The 15,842-nt window shown below is 55.0% G+C and overlaps 5 protein-coding genes across 5 annotated transcripts; 3 read left to right on the top strand and 2 right to left on the bottom strand.

Moving 5' to 3' along the window:
* Window positions 1-1,587: 1,587 nt before the first annotated feature.
* BBK36DRAFT_1112847 (membrane fusion mating protein FIG1) lies at window positions 1,588-2,486 on the top strand (the record flags this gene model as incomplete). The annotated part of the gene is made up of 3 exons (XM_024889844.1): window positions 1,588-1,651; window positions 1,730-2,057; window positions 2,117-2,486. Coding segments are annotated over 3 exons (762 nt in total), but the record flags the coding sequence as incomplete, so codon positions are not given.
* A 1,378-nt stretch (window positions 2,487-3,864) lies between these two features.
* On the bottom strand, window positions 3,865-7,332 carry BBK36DRAFT_1111929 (glycoside hydrolase family 47 protein; the record flags this gene model as incomplete). The annotated part of the gene is made up of 5 exons (XM_024889751.1): window positions 3,865-4,183; window positions 4,244-4,654; window positions 4,736-5,381; window positions 5,880-6,867; window positions 7,015-7,332. The coding sequence occupies 5 exons, from the start codon at window positions 7,330-7,332 to the stop codon at window positions 3,865-3,867; spliced, it is 2,682 nt and encodes an 893-aa protein (XP_024752526.1).
* A 2,627-nt stretch (window positions 7,333-9,959) lies between these two features.
* On the top strand, window positions 9,960-11,003 carry BBK36DRAFT_1139285 (hypothetical protein; the record flags this gene model as incomplete). Its single annotated transcript, XM_024893303.1, has 1 exon — window positions 9,960-11,003. One exon carries the CDS (start codon window positions 9,960-9,962, stop codon window positions 11,001-11,003), a length of 1,044 nt encoding a protein of 347 aa, XP_024752525.1.
* Window positions 11,004-12,145: 1,142 nt separating this feature from the next.
* On the top strand, window positions 12,146-13,432 carry BBK36DRAFT_1139284 (hypothetical protein; the record flags this gene model as incomplete). The annotated part of the gene is made up of 1 exon (XM_024893302.1): window positions 12,146-13,432. One exon carries the CDS (start codon window positions 12,146-12,148, stop codon window positions 13,430-13,432), a length of 1,287 nt encoding a protein of 428 aa, XP_024752524.1.
* A 358-nt stretch (window positions 13,433-13,790) lies between these two features.
* On the bottom strand, window positions 13,791-15,839 carry BBK36DRAFT_1134709 (transcription factor tfb2-like protein). Its single transcript, XM_024892398.1, has 4 exons — window positions 15,536-15,839; window positions 14,205-15,477; window positions 14,003-14,110; window positions 13,791-13,955 (listed from the first exon to the last, which is right to left on the bottom strand). Exons 1-2 carry the CDS (start codon window positions 15,748-15,750, stop codon window positions 14,211-14,213), a joined length of 1,482 nt encoding a protein of 493 aa, XP_024752523.1. The 5' UTR covers window positions 15,751-15,839; the 3' UTR covers window positions 13,791-13,955; window positions 14,003-14,110; window positions 14,205-14,210.
* Between the last annotated feature and the right edge of the window lie 3 nt (window positions 15,840-15,842).

The following is a 15,842-nucleotide window of genomic DNA, read 5'->3' as shown; positions in this document are numbered from 1 at the left end:
CATTAGCCTCGACCAGCTCGCCTTGGCTGGGAGAGCCAATGGATCGTCACGGCCACCCGCCCACGATACGAGGAGCGCCCGGAACTGGTGGTCTCTTTCAGTTGAATTGATGAGGCCACTGGCGGTTAACGGTCTACCATGGTATTCTGCGTAAAAAGTGCCAAACGTGAAGGCGCAAGTAAACATGCGCCGATATCTGATGATGCCTGTAAGCAACCCCGGAGCGTAAAAGACAGGCGACGCAGGTACTCGCGCACTTATGCGTGTCTGACCTGCAAATTCGCCCTCTAGTTTCTGCCTGAATGCCTCAATCGACGATCGATCGCGCGCAATGCAGATGCAAATCGCCAAACGAAAAAAAATGACCAGACCTGAAGCCGGTTTGTCGCCCATGCCTCTCCGTCAAAGCCGGGCTCAGGCTCAGCTCCAGCGCTCCAGCTCCTCCTCTTTGGCGCACTGATCCCCCTGCAAGGCACCCGCTGAAAATGGGCCACAGGGGCTGGGAACCCACCGGCGCACCTCCGTAGCGCCCTTCAGCAGCGGGCTTCTTCAGTGCAAGACCAGCCTCCGGCCAAGCTTTTTCGCCCCGCGGCCCAACTCCTTGCGGACGTCACCCCGGTCGCCCGGCAACCATAGTCAACACCATGGAAAAGGTGGCTGGGCCAATCAGAATGCGCGCTGTCTTCTTCAGTCGGCATGGGTTGGCGAGTTGGTCACTCCCAAAGACGCACTCACTCAATTCTTGTTCCCAGCCATCTGGATTTCAAAAAAGAAGAGGGAAAAAAAGAGACAAGATTATCCATTCAATCAGGTCCATTTGGCCCCGTTTGAGGCTGCGTGTTACGTCGCTCTCCCTCGCTCTCGTGCATCCCCCCCCCCAATTCCTCTTTTGGGGAGCTTTCTTCTTCCTCCTTTGAGCTAAGTCTCGTCCTGCACGTCGTCCAGGACAACTGATTGCACGCAGCAGCAAGACACCCGCACTCTGAGCAATCCAGGGTCCAAGCGCATTCCACGCTCGTTTTGATCTGGAAAAGCAATTCTCTTGCGGAAAAGACGGAGCTGGCGGAATTGCTGAGCAGCGCGGGCTTACACTCATACATACCATTATCCACATTCCAGCTTGCGTCTGCAACCCTCTCGCGGCCAACGCTACAAGTTCCAACGTCTGCCGCCTCAGAGACCCAAGCGCCACGAGGGGTATCGCGACTGGCCTCAAGCCCTGTGGACCGAAGCGTGTCTGCCTTCGTGTGGGGGGCAATAGCAGCAGCGTGCGATTACTCCAGCGACTCTGCGCTGCGCCTGTGACATACCGACTGTCGCTTCACCATCTTCCACCCGACAATCGTCGCGACGACGCCCTCACTCAGTCTCGTTTCTAGAGAGGGACGTCTCCCTCTAGAACAACAGCAACCATGGCCAGCGGATCGGGGACCACTTCGACCACTGTCAGTACGAAGATTGTCGCGCGCAGGTTCCATATAGGATGGCATCGTGAGTCACCCTCCCAGCACGCAAAGAACAATGCCGGCCCGTCACGGCGATTCTGGAATGCGGCAAGCAGTCTAACCCGGTGTCTCAACAGGCTTCGTCCCCTTCCTGGGCTATCACCACGTGTTGATGATCTTGATCGTCGTCGCAATCATCCTCCTGTGTAAGTCGCCTTTGTCTCGATTCCAGCGCCCGTATGTTGCTCATTCCCGCCTTTGCTGACCGCTCTCTCTCACTCCAGCACTGCTGCTCGCCGGTTGCTCGTCCTCGTCGCCGCTGATTCCCGGCATCTTCCTGCTCTCCATCTACTACAAGTCCTATGAGGCGCATCCCGACACCGCGCAAGTGGACTACAACTTCTACACCGCCCTGAACAACATTGCTGGAAACGCCCATCTGCAGGCGCGCGTCGGCTACTTTGGCATCTGCGTCAATCCGGATGGCGGGTCGTGGCTTTGTAGTAACAATGCGACAGCCCTGGCTAAGGAAGTCTCAGTGGACCAAGACCCCCTCAACCTCATCTGGCTGGCTGCTCAGTTCAAGGACATGATTGTGTTCCCTTACTTGATGTGAGTTGGTAGAGCTCATAATAAGCCCATGTGGCATCGCGCTAACCGCCCTCTTCTAGCATCATCGCCATCATCTTTGCCTTCATCTGCCTGCTCCTCCTGGCGACTTTCCCTGGATGGCACGAAGAGGAGGACTCTGAAGGATCCGAGCGCGAAGTTAAGCCGTTCCCCTCCCGCCCCGTCTCGCAAATCGCCCTGGCCATCATCTTCATCTCCTCCATCTTCGTCCTCGTCTCGGTCCTCTGGCAGCATACAGCATCCGTCGCAGCGTCCGTCATCGCCCAAGACTTTGGCAACGGGGTAGTCAAGAGTGGCGTCGGTAGTAGCGCCATGGTCATGGGCTGGTTCTCGTTTACGCTGCTCATCATCGTCACCATCGGCTTGCTCGTCATGATATTGAGCATACGCGTCCTGAGTTCCATGGTGTGATGAGCAAGCAAATCTCGGATCTCATGTTCGGAAAAGGGATATGAATCAACGAGTGAAAAAAGAGCAAAATACCCAATGAGGGCTAACGAATGGTGGACATGATATATGAGATGGGAGATCTATGTGTATATGTGACGGGCGATACCAAAGGGGCATGTAAACGGGCGGCACAACTTTCTTCAACTTTAGGGGGTTGGTTGGTTTACAGGCATTATCAGCATCGGAGTTACGACGGCGTTTCCGCGAGAGAAAATACCTAATCTCGTCCCAGACGACAAACAACAAAAATCCGGACTCCGGGACCCAAAAAAAGAAATACTTTTGCTTTCACTCTTGAGACGGACAGACGGGCGGACGAACCGGAATCTACGCCTTGACGATCGAGATCGACCTTTGTTTTTTTCCTGCTGCCTTTCTCCCCAAATCTCTTGGCCCGGCAACCGCCACGAGCCCAGGAAACGCGGAAAAGACACTGGAACGATGGAAGACGGCAAGGCTTGTTGGATAGACTGAGGTTCCGGGAAAGAAGGGGGGTCATGTCCGGATGTTTTCTTCCCACCGGGGCGAGTTATAGACGACGATTCGACGGCCCGAATTTGCCATGTGTTACTGTTCTTTGATTTTTTTCTTTCTTTCTTTCTAGGCTTCACGGATGAAATGTGTTTCACGCCATTTTCCCCCATGTTTATGTTTCCCTCCCCTTTTTTTATGTTCTTGGTTCTTTCAGGAAGAGTGTGAAATAGGTACAGGCACAGGCAGGGGAAGAAACTCAACTTTTTCAGTGCACTCTTTGGGAATGCCCTGGTATATATCACCCATTGACTTCTTTTCTTTTTGCAATTTCTGTGAAGGTTGAAATAGACCTTTCCCATTGGTTCCGGAGAATGACTTTCATGTGTACCTTTATGCGCAGACGAGAGGAGAGGAGAGGAGCTGGCTTGGCGGCTTGGATCTTTAAGTGGACGAGATGATACCATTGACGACAAAAGGAAAAGGTAGACTGATAACGGCCAAGATTATTGAAGTTACCAATGTTCTGAGAAAAAGTCTCCTGGCTTTACTACTACCAAGATCCTCAAGGCCTTGCCAGTGGTCTGATTCATGCGCCTCAAACCGAACGGAACGCATATGCATGTCCATAATTCGTATTCCTAAAACTACTCGTAACGCCTCATTGCGACTCTGACTCCATAGGTATGCAAGCACGAGTGCCGTCTTCAAAACTTTGCAAAAAGCAACAAGACAGCTAGGGAAAATCAGGCTATGCCCCAAACACACAAAGACACGCCGCCCATAAGCAATATAACAGTAGCGCTGCCGGATAACAGATACTCCTCAAGTGATATACTTCTCTCTCCATCCCCTCATTGCCTTCTTTTTATATACTATGTCCAATAACACTGCCACCGGGCCTCTTGAAGGGATGAGCCTCGGTGTTGAGCACCCACTCGTCCAAGCTGATGACGCTCGGCTCCGAGAAGAGCAAGTAGTAGTACTTGAGCGTCTCGGCGAGCCAGAAGCTCTCCATCTCGTCCTTGAGCCCGGGCTCGTCGCTGTTGACGTCGTCGATGGCACTGTTGGCGATCTCCGTCCGGGTAGCACGGATCGTGGCCTCGAACATTTTCCAGCCTTTCTCCATCCAAATCGGGTCGCCTGTGATGCGGTACATGTACCATACCGACTCAATAGCCTCGGGTCTATCAAACAAAAGAGGTTAGCTATGGGCTGCTATAATGAAGATCGGTGGAGATACTTACCGGAGGATGTACTGCCTCGATGAAATGTGAACAACACCAGGGGCAAGACCCATATCGGCAATTCTTTGCTTCACAAACTCTTCATGTGACTGAGGCTTTTCGGGGAGAACGATTTGCTGCTCTTCAGGCTCCTGAGGGGGCAGCCGGTGGGCTTCCAGTACCGAGTCAACGGGCGCATCGGGGTCTCGTTGGATGCCGACGCTGCTTTCTGTCGGCTTCTTCTGCTCGTCATTCTTGAAGCCAATCTTATCCTTGAGCGACTGCGGTAGCTCTGAACCAACATTCTCGTCAGCTCCAGACTTTGGCGGCAGGACCGCGGCTCTCTTGTGAATGGCTTTGGAGCCTCCGGCAGCTTCATGGTTACTAGCAGTTTCCTTAAGGGCTTCGCCGGCCGCCGCTTTGTCCTTGTCGCTGACTTTCCTGGGATCGCCCTTGTCTTGCGGGGTCTTCTTCGCCTGCTGCTTCTCGAGCGCCAGCTTCTTCTCTTCCCACTCGGCCACCTGCTTGTCTCTCCAGTCCTTTGCCCCATCCAGCTTCTCCCACCAAAGGGTTTCGTTGAACTCGCACTTCTCCAGCGTTGGGCAGGCCATAACCTGGGAGCCTTCCGGCATGATACCAGACACGGTGGACTGGTAGGCCCAGACACAGCCGTCTGTCAGCCTCTTGGCCGTTTCAAGATCCTTTTCTCGACCAAAGATCTTGCCGCCCAAGCCGTACATGCCGCCGATGAAGCAGGTCAGATGCGTCACTTCAAAGGTTGCCACGAGATCTTGCGATGGGTTTCCCGATGTGCTGACCTTGGCGGGGAAGAGAATATCCCAGTCACCATCAGTCATAGGCCTATAGAGGAGCCACTCGTTGATCGCTTCGACAGCGTCCACGTACAGCTTCTGATACTTGGACTCCAGACCCCCGAGAAGTAGGTACTCCTTCGGGAAGTATTCGTACGCCGAATCTTGGCCACCTCCCATGTGATATTGCTGAAATCCGTATCCGCTCACTACCAGGCCCTGGGGAACGCAATCCCAATTGGCCGTGAAGCCATCAGCCCCAAAGGGGGGAGCTCCTCGCTTGGCTGTCTGCTGGGGTGGCACCTGCTTGGCCTTCTCCACGGGCTCATTCTCACTTGCGCTCACGTCTCGGCGACGGAGAGAAGGGTCAGACGGACGGGTCTCCGTCTTATCGTCCTCGCGGGGCCCTTGCTTGGCGTAGTCGGGATTTTCGGTCCCTATCTTTCCAACCACGAAGTCACCAGACTTTGCCCCCGGAGCCTCAGGAAGCTTCTGTTCATCTCTTGGGTCTTCTGCCCCTATTTTTCCAACCACGAAGCCACCGGACTTTGCCCCAGGAGCCTCGGGAAGCTTCTGTTCATCCCTTGGATCCTCTGCCCCTATCTTGCCGACGACGAATCCCTTGGCTGGTGCCTCTGGCTGCGCAGCGAGAGTCTGGTCGTCCCGTGGATCCTCGGACCCAATTTTTCCGACAACAAAGCCATTGGCCTTCTCCGCTGATTTGTCGGCCGGCTGATCAGTCGACTTGCCCAGAGATTTGGCCCTCGCTTCATCAGCAGCCTGTAGCTGTGCGATTGCGTCGTCTGTGTTGAACTTTCCAACTACGACCTCGTTTTCTTGGGCACTCTGCTTCTCTGCAGGTTGCTTCTCGACGGTTTGCGGCCCTGTCTTGGTGCCCTTTCCGGGGATATAATTTTCGGGCTTCTTGGATAGATCGTCGTCCATCTGCTTCTGCGCTGCCTGGCTCAATGAGCTGCGGAGAGCTGTTGCGGTATGGTTGCACCCAGAGGCATCCAGACTCTCGGGAAACAGACCGGGAATGGAAGTACCTTGCTTTTGGAGCTCGACCAGGGCATCGGTAATGCGATCCACGGCATCGTAGTACTTGTATTCGCTGGTGAGCTGGGCGAGGCGTGTAAACTCCATGGAAAGCGTACCGAGCTCTGCTATACCAACAGAGCCGGCGCGATGAGGCTGGGATGCGTATTCTGGCTGCCATTGATAGTACAGAAGGGGCATCCGGTTTGGCGTGTCGAAGATGCCCATGAGGATCTCGGCAAGCTCAACAGCCTTTTCCAGGAGTATGGGATAGCCACCATCATGGCCACCACTCACGTCGAAGGCGCCGAGCAGGCCACCTAGATATCTGATGGTCGTTTCGAAGACGGGGATGTTGTTGCGAGGAGTCGTAGTGAAGTCGATCTGCTCAACGGCCCTGGCCGCTTCGTCGAACTCTTCCCTGAGCCCCGCAATCCACAGAGTGTCGAGGGAATCCACCAAGGTGGCAGCCCATCCGCAAAAGGGGTCGCGATGCTTGGCAGAGACGGGCGACAGCTCGTCATGCATCCAAGCAAACTTCTTGTAGCCTGACCATGCCCGCTCAATCTCCTTGGCAACGCGCTCTTGTCTGGTGACTCGTCTGGATTTGGCTTCTGGCGATTCAACGCCAAACTCGTGCTGGACGCGGGGAACCTTGAGCGGCTTCCCAGTAGGCAGGCTAATGACGGATTCGGACGGCACGGGGAAGTGCTCCTTCTGAGGCCTCCAATGCACTCGGGTGTCAGGCGGCAGCCGGTTGTCTTCGGGGATCACAGCATCCTTGGGCGGATTCTTCTGGTGGATATCCTCAATGACTGCATCCTCGTCGGTGGAGGCTGGCTTGTTGCTTGCCGGCTTCGATTCCGCATCCGCGTGGACAGGCGGCTTGCCGTTGACAGGTGGTTTCGAGTCGTCCAGTTCCTTCAGCTTGGGTAATTTGACGCCGGTCTCTTCTTCGTCGTCGTAGCTGGGCTTGGCCTGCGCCTTCTGGCCACCAGCAGCATGCTCCGGCGCTGGTTTCGACTCGGGCTCGGGCTCGGACTGGGGCTTTGGCTTGGCTTCGGGTGTATACTCGTGCTCAGGTTTCGCGGCGGGCTTGAGAGGGACCTCTCCTCCTGCGGCTGGCGGATTCGAGGCAGGAGGGTGGCGAAGGCTGGTATAGTGCGCGGAGTCGTCCCATGTGTTCTGCGAGACCCGGTAGAGGAGGAAGAGGATGACGACCGCGCATATCATAAACAGCCTGTACCTGCGTCGTGCCATCGTGGCGGGCAGTGCAGAGACACAGGCAGATGCAACTGGTCGAAGGAATGGGTAGCCCGCACGTGAATCGGCTCAGGCGCAGAGGGGGGCTGAGGAGAGCTCCGGACGGCCACAAGTCAGTTTCACGGGCACATGGGCGAGGACCGCGCTGAAAGACGCCGGCGACAAAGAATGTCAAAAGCACAGCAAGAAGAAAGACGGAGCAACGAGAAACAGAGCAGAAGGAGAGAAGAAGAAAGAGAAGAAGAAGAAGTGCCCAAAGTGCTGCCGAGAGACGAGCGCAGAGGGGAGGTTCCAGCGTCCAGGAGCAGAGGCGAGTCGCAGCTGCAGGGACTTTTACCTGGGGGCGATTTGGCAGCAATTGGATCGAGGTCGCACCTGCTGGCTCTCGCTCCTTTCTCCGTCCTGGTGCTCGTACCGCCTGGGTACCTGCTCCGTACCTTCCAATTAGCAGCGGGCGGCGTGTCTTGGCATTTGGAGCATATCGCGACCAGAGGCTGCGAAAGCAGGGAGAGTCCCAGGTAGGAAGTATGGAGTACACGAGCGACCGGCCCGCAGTCAGCACCTCTGCAGGTACAAGTACTCCCTATTCCCAGGCCTCCAGCATGGCGAGCGCTGGAGCTTGAAGAACCGCCGGCAGTCACCGAGCCAATCAAGAGCGCCGACGGAACTTGGAGGATACCTGATGGAGGCAACAACTGAAAGCACACAGCAGAGTACAAGTAATACAACCTAATAAGCCCTACCTCGCCTCTCCTCTCCCGGAACCATAGACGCGGAGACGGAGCAATCCATGCTGGGGAGAAGAAGCGTAGGAGCAATTGGAGCAATTCATGCAGTGGAGCCGCTGAAACGGCAGTGGTGAAGCTGCAGCCAGGCGGCTTCTACCAGTAATACCAGCAGGCAGTTTACCTAAATTTAGTGCTGCAGAGGGCATGTTGCATCAGCACATCTGCCGTTTTAACGGCTAATGAAGATGCGAGAAGAATCAATAGTCTGAGTAACTTATAGCCGTTCAGGAAGTTGGCTCACGTGTGTATTGGCAAGCCCGCAGAGCTTGGAAGCAGTCGGGATAATACCCTGTCCAACCGACTGGGGTACACCATTAAGGTTGGCAGTTCTAGACTCCGGCCCATTCAGAACTCGATCGGCTAATTCGCCTGGAGACGCCAGTTTAGCAGATTATCGGGATGCTCATCAGTCACAGGCGTGAAACCAGAGGGCACAGGGTACCGTCAGGTACATACAAAGTGCTCCGTGCTGCATCCCCCGCCGTTAGCCATTCCCGCCTCCTCCATTGCGGCATCCGTTCCGTACCTTACTCTACTCTTGTCCCACAAGGGCGGCCTCAACGGCTCTCAGCTCGACCAACAGCACCCACCAACAATGCGGCTCATTTTGCCGAGTCTGGGGCTGTTCATAAGAGCAACAGACCTGAACTGGGATATGAACGGAAACCCAGTGATAGTACCAAGGTAACTTATGATGTGGTCTCGCATAGGAGGAGCAAGGCGAAAGGGACTCGCCTACTATGAAGGAGAGCACAGGAGCGGTAGATCATCTGGTTGAGCTCTATTCTCGATATTTACCCTGGGACCATGAGGAGGCTACTCGTATGGCAATGAAGCGATATGAATGTGGCTTACTAGAGAAGAGTGAGGACAACTGAGCATCACAGGACGGCTGGGGGGAGCAGAGCTCAACCGTTCATGGTGACTTCTGAGCATCTCTGGCTGGGATGCTTGGATGCTTGGATGCTCATCGAATGACCAGTGGCTTGTCACCGGAAACAGCATGAACTCGCCATTTCACCCGTCTCCAAGAATCGGTATGCAAAGGCAAAGGGAATCAAGGCTGTTTACAGATGGTTCATCGAGGATCCTTCGATGTCGCCTGGGCGTTGCGCGGGTACGGGAGCACCCGGGATCTATCCTTGACGGTGCGCTTTGTCCAGCTTCAATCGTTGCGTACTTCTGCCGGAAAACTAGCCGGTCAAGCAATGAATGAGAGCCGCAGGGTCGTGGATGGTGATCCTGCAGCAAGTCGCAGTCGAAAGCTGCCTTCGTTCTCACAAGTCGCAGACTGTGAATCATGCCATCAAGAAGCAAACAAGGCAAACTCCAAGTCCAACCTGCGGAGCATGACGATGATGCTTCATCACAGAAGCCCATTCTCATGCTTGATCAGCGCATTTGGCGTGCTCTTGCGTACACTAGCGCCACCAGACACCCAGCAGCTAATCAGCAGAGGCCGGCCGGTGGCGGGTTCCGCTGCCCGCATCAGACCACCGCCTTGCATCTGCTGCGTCCTGGCCGATGGACATGATTTGAGCGAGCGTCTGCAGTGGCATGTGTTGGCACCAATCCCTGGAACTGGACTTGGCGATATCCCGAAGCAGGTCGCAAGTCTGACAGTCTGTGAAAAAGGAGGCGCTGGGATCGGGCGTGGCTTGTCTTGTGTTGTTCAATCAGCTTCGCCGACGTCGGCACTTCCTGTGATTCGCCCTTTATAACAGACTCGGAACCTCGCTGAACCTCCCCAAGCTTCAGCCCATATTTCGACTTGCTTTACCCAACATCTCATCCGAATTCAACGTCCAATATCATATAACAACACCACTCGCCACAATGTGCATCGTGCTCTTCACAACGGCACATCCGAGCTACTCGCTCATTCTCATAGACAACCGTGACGAGTTTATCCTGCGGCCTACGTCACGGCCGCACTGGTGGACGCACCCAGAGTCGGGCGGCGAGGTCCTATCTTCGCGAGATCTCCAGAGGGCGGCAAAGGGCACTTGGCTGGGTATCACAAAGACCGGCAGCCTGGCTGTACTCACCAACTACCGGGAAGCCACTAACGATGACGCCGAGCACCCGATACACGGCATCAAGAGCCGGGGCCGCATGGTCAACATGTGGCTCGGGGGACTTGCAGACGAGGGACTGATGAAGGGCGTAAATGAGCTCGTCAGGGACGGCGGTGTCAAAGGCGTGGGCGGCTTTTCCATGGTATGCGGCAAGCTGAAGCGCAACAGCGAGGGCATCGCCATTGTAAGCAACAGGGCTGCCGAGGCGAGCGACGTCCCGATAGTCGGATTGGAGCCAAATGGCGTCTGGGGACTCAGCAACACCGTGTACAACGACCCCAACGAGTGGCCCAAGGTAACGACGGGAAAACGCCTCCTGAAGCAAGTCGCGCAAGACGCCGCAGCAAAGCATTCCTCTGAAGAAGAGCTTATTGCAGGCCTGTTTTCCATTCTCGACACAGAATCCATGCCGGAGCGGCCTTCCGGATGGAGCTTGCAGGAGTACATGAACTTGATGAGACATACCATATTCGTGCCTCCCATCGGCGACGATGTCAACCGCGAAGAGATGCAAAAGGCCACCTCAAAGGGGCGTGTCTTGTGGGCTCATATGCAAGACGATCAGAAGGCAGTCGAGGAGCTCAAGCAAGAGTCGAGACCAGAGGTCTCACCCAGCCCGCACCCGTCTATTGGATTCGAAGAGGGCATGTATGGAACGCAGAGGCAGACGGTGCTTCTGGTGGATCACGACGGCAACGCAACCTTTGTCGAGCGCGCTCTGTGGGATGCTAATGGGAACGAGATTCCCCGAGGACAAGGAGACGTTGCTTTCCGCTGGAAGATTGAGGGCTGGGATGAATGAATACCTCTCATTTCATCTTATTCGCTGAGGATAGACGGATATTTCTTTGATTGGAGTAGAAGCGGGTCGAATTTGGGCGATATACCGGACGAGCAACGTCGAGGATCGGGACGAAGGACGGTCTAGGACGCACGGCAGTGCAGTTGGCATTTATATCGTGCTCTTAGACGGAGATGCAACATCATGGTCGGCAGCAGAAGAGTCTTGACGCATGGATCGAGGCGAGAGATGGCAGGTCCTGTATCGAAGAGTCAGAGTCAGAGCCAGAGTCAGTAGCAACCTCGCCTTCGGGTTGTATACCTAATACCATCCCTGCCAAGTGCAGCATCTTGGAGTATCCGAGTCTCCTCTCTGATCAAGCACCAGAAAGTCATTGAATCATGCTCTCGGAATAACTGCACAGCCGGAGACTTTGCCAGTGCGAAGGTGGACTCTGCCGGGCACCTGCCACAGCTGCTTGCACCCATTCTGCTGCCAGTTGCGCCCACAACTGTGTTCCTTTTCTCTGCCACGCGTCAGTTTGTCTTCATCTTCGACATCTTCTCGACAAAGACGCGTCTACGGTTGCCTTTTGGCTCTTTACTCTTTTACGCCGCTGCCGGTCTTTGTCCGCCTTTCCCGTTGTTTGCTGTGTTGCTTGGAGGGAGCAAAGGCCATTTGGTGTTGACCAACCAAACACACGCGCACGCACGCACACTCTCTCTATCTGCTACTTATGACTTTGACGATTCTTCACGGCTGGCCTTTGAAGGCAATCCATCTTCAGCCTTATTTCCTGTTTGGGAGGCACGCGGAGGCCGCATTCTAGCCTCGACGCCTTGCACGGGCGAAGGCGATCCTCTCTCGTCGCCCCTTCTCGCGGCAACTTCTCTCTCCCAAGGTGACTGGAGAATATCCAACTCAAGTCGCCTGGACAACAGCTGCCTGCTCTTCTCGAAGGAGCGCTTTAAAGAGATAGAGCAATGGTCGGAGAGTTCACGCCACAGTAAACAAAGCCGCTCTGCTGGAAACCTTCTTCATCCTCCACCTCGACAAGCCTCTCCTCGAGACCTGGATCCATACCCAGAAAGTCGTTGGATTGCGCCGCCCAGGCACACCAACAACACCCACCTTCGGCATCCGTTGCCGCCGATTGATCCAAGATGCGTGGCCGGGAAAAGGATAAGAAGAGACGGCCCCTCATCTCTGCACCCGTCGGCCCTGTCAAAAGCTCAAGAGGTGCCGATCTTATCCGAAGCGAGAGGCTCATCATCGTCGATACCATCGATGACTGCGAGACGGCCAGCTCTGATTCTACGCTCAGACACCGCAGTCGCTTGCCAACACACAACTTGAGGCACATCTCGGACAGTTTTCGCAGTGACGGACAGTTGCACAGCAGCCCTACCGACGAAAGCTGTGATAGCGCTTCCACGCCGACCATCAAGGCCTTTCTGGAATCCAAGTCGTCAAAGAAGCAGCGCAGAAGCTTACTATCGACAACCTCATCCATACCAAAGCCGTCTTTCAAGGCTACACTGCTCACAGTGTCAGTCGCCGCTCAGCAGGACGAGAATATCCCCCCAGCGTCTGAAGGTCTTTTCCATCTAAATCCACCAGCACAACGCGTAGCCAGCAAGCTGCCAAAGTCTCGAACCATGAGCGCCCTCCATGAGTTGAAAACATCCATCTCTCGGCCATCGTTGGTTGCTCGCTCCGTCAACGTGTCAGCCTTTGGAGGCCCCTCGGCCAAATCATCTCCATCTTCCAACGGGACCACCCTGACTCCTATCAAGCTTTCCGAGATGAACATGTCACAGCCATCTACAACCTCGCTGGCCAAGTCAGTCCACAGCTGTACTTCTGGGGCCCCATCCTTGCATATCAGCAGCGCACAGTCATCCGCATACTGGACTGGTCGATTTATGGCTCTCCACGATCGATTCTCCTCCGAGAATCTAGCCGTAGATGCTCGTGAATCCCGCCTATCGCTGGCCGATTCTTTCTCAGTCCAACCAAAGACTCCTTACAGCAACCTGTATCAGCGTGCTTCTCACCTCCCCACCTCAACCACCACTTCGGCTTTGAGGAGCCTCATGACCTCGTCCAGCACTTCATCGATAAGCGAAGAAGACGCTCGGGCTCGTCGCGTGTTCGATCATCTGGATTCGCTTTGCAGCACATCTGAGGCGCGACGCTCCCTTCACATCTGGCAGCAAGCTTACGCTCGCCGTCATAACAGCCCCTATCTTCTTCCCGAGGGAGGCACCATGGGCACGGTGGAGACGAAAGGTTTCATGGCCAAGCTCTTTGGGAGTTCTAAGAAGAACGAAAGGCACAGCTTCTCCAAATTGCAGCAGTGCTCTTATATCCATGAAAACAAGAGCAAGAGCTTCCTATCCGGCAGCTTCTCGAGAGCTTCTCGCGGAAAGCGCCTCACCGTGACTTGAAAAGGAAAAAGGACATTCACTATCTCCTTTGTCAAATGGCCGAGTTGTGTAACGAGTGTGGCATACTGGCCCGATGGAGGCCCCTTTTCATTTCCTTACCTATTCTCATTAACTGGTTTCAGCGACGTTTTTTTCTTTTATTCTTTCCCTTTGTCCACCCAAGAACCACCTTGAGGAAATGGAACCGGGATATAATGACACTCAAATGGCACACGCACGCACACGCATGTTTGGAATGGAAAGCACTGGAAACTGGCGGCCCCTGGAAAGGTCTAATTGTTTGAAGTAGCTGTTGCTCTGGATTGGAGAAGCACTTTACTATTCTTTTCTCTCTCTTTTTTCTTTTGTCCTTTCCTTCTCGAGCTTTGTTTGGTTGTTAGCGAGGCAAGAAGGATACCATCATGAGGGTCTGGCTGGTAATACGATAATGATGTAGAACTACTGTACAATAATTCCGGGGTACTTCCTACTGTAAGATAGCTTATGAAGACGTCTTCATATGAATTTGTTCATTGTTGAGGATAACCGTAGTCTACCTGTATGCTAATTACCTATTGCGGTAACGTATTATCGCATCCATCGATTCGATGATGCGTATATACTTGTATATTTCTCATTTTCCCAACGCCAAACGCCTATTCAAACCACTTTTGTAATGTGTGCCCGCCCAACCGGTACAAGAATATGTAAAAGACCAAGTTCGAAGTAAAAGACCTGAAAGCATCAAGACCATGCAAAGAAGGGCCAAAGAGGAGGAAGAAAGAAGTAAGAGAGTAGCTCACTCGGCCCTCTTCCTCGACTTCAAGAAGTCCTTAATCTGCTCATGCTTATTCGCGAAAAACATGCGCGTGTTATCATTCCTCCAGACTAGCACGCCAATCTCCTCCGAAAAGCGCGCCGTGTCGAGGTAGTCCTTGTCGTCGGTAAAGTCCCGGAACAGGAAGCCGCTCGTCGTCTTCATACGCTCGTTCTCGAGCTGCCACAGGCGGATCTGGTCGACGACGGTGGGGGGCAGGACCGGCTTGTTGGTCAGCGCGGCGGTGCGGTGCATCTGCTCGTGGGCGTGGGCGGACAGGTACGAGATGATCTGGTCGGCGGTGATGCCAAAGTTAATGGCCTGGCGGATGGACGCGCGGGACAGGCGGCCGGCGACCATGTCGGGGAAGCGCATGTTGAGCTTGGCGAAGAGGGCGAGCACGGCGATTTGGAGGGCGGACTGGGTGTATGCGTAGAGGCGGTAGTTGGTCTCGATGACGACACTTCCGGCCTGCTCCCCGGTGCCGCCGCCGCCCAAGAGGCCAAGAGACCCTTGCGACGCCTGGGCGGATTGGGTAGCAGCCGCGACGCCCTCGCTAATGGTCCGCAAGCTGTTTCCTCCACTCGTCAGGGTCGTCGCTAGTCGGGTCGGGAAGAACATGGAGCGCTTATGCTGGGGGATGTAAATGAGGCCGAAATCGACGAGAGAAGGAAGCATATTCCTCCGCTCCTCCGTCAGCGCATTCGTGTCGTACGCCCGCCCCAGCTCCAGGCTCGCCAGCATGAAGAGGAACGACAGCATATCGACGGGATCCAGCCCAGAGGACTTGTTGTTGCCCAGGACTTCCAGCCACAGCAAGAGCAGCGTCCAGACCTGCGCGTTTGCCTCCTGCAGCAGAAAGGTGAAGCCGGCCTGGGTGATGCCCAAGCTTCCGTTTGGTCGTCTGTCAACTAGCTGACCTGCAATGAGGAGCTCCTTGACGCCCTTGTTCGGCCCAGAGCCCTCGCCCAGGCTGCTTTTGTAGCCGACACTGGACACGACGAAGTGCAAAACATCCTCCCACTTCTTGCGCGCGTATCGATCGAGGAACGGCAGGTCAATCTCGGGCGGGACCATGAGCGACGAAGGCACGCCAAAGGAGTTGTGGTTTCCGCCTCCGGTGAGCGCCAGCCGCAGCGATTTCTTGAAATTTGACATGAGCTGGATCTCCTGCGGCTTCTCCTTCGACGGGACGGATATCTGGACAATGTGGAGGCTTCGCAGAATGGAGAGGGACTGGTCTTTCTTCCTGTGACAAGGTTAGACGGCGTGCGGCGTGCGACAATGGTGATGAAGAGAAACCGAACCGCTTGGCTTCCGGCTTCACCCATGCGTCCAGATCGGCGAGCGTCATGGGATGGGGAAGAAACAGCATTCTCATGACGAAAGTCTTTGCGAGATGCGGCAGCATGCGCCGGAAGATGGCGAACGTCGTGGAGGGCTGCTGGTACAGTTTCTTGAAGGTTGTGCCAGGCAGCCTCTCCAGGTACTCCGCGAGGGAGAGGGAAGGGTTGATAGACATGCTGGGCGAGTGTGGCGAGGCTGCGGTCCGTTGAGGGAGGCAGAGGTAAGGATGTTGGCTATCGCATGATCTGTCAATGTCGAGGTCAAGGG

Source organism: Trichoderma citrinoviride (genome assembly GCF_003025115.1).
Source record: "Trichoderma citrinoviride strain TUCIM 6016 unplaced genomic scaffold BBK36scaffold_3, whole genome shotgun sequence".
NCBI classification, from domain to species: domain Eukaryota; kingdom Fungi; phylum Ascomycota; class Sordariomycetes; order Hypocreales; family Hypocreaceae; genus Trichoderma; species Trichoderma citrinoviride.
Note: the sequence above shows the minus strand (reverse complement) of the source record. Positions and strands in the feature narration are given on the sequence as shown.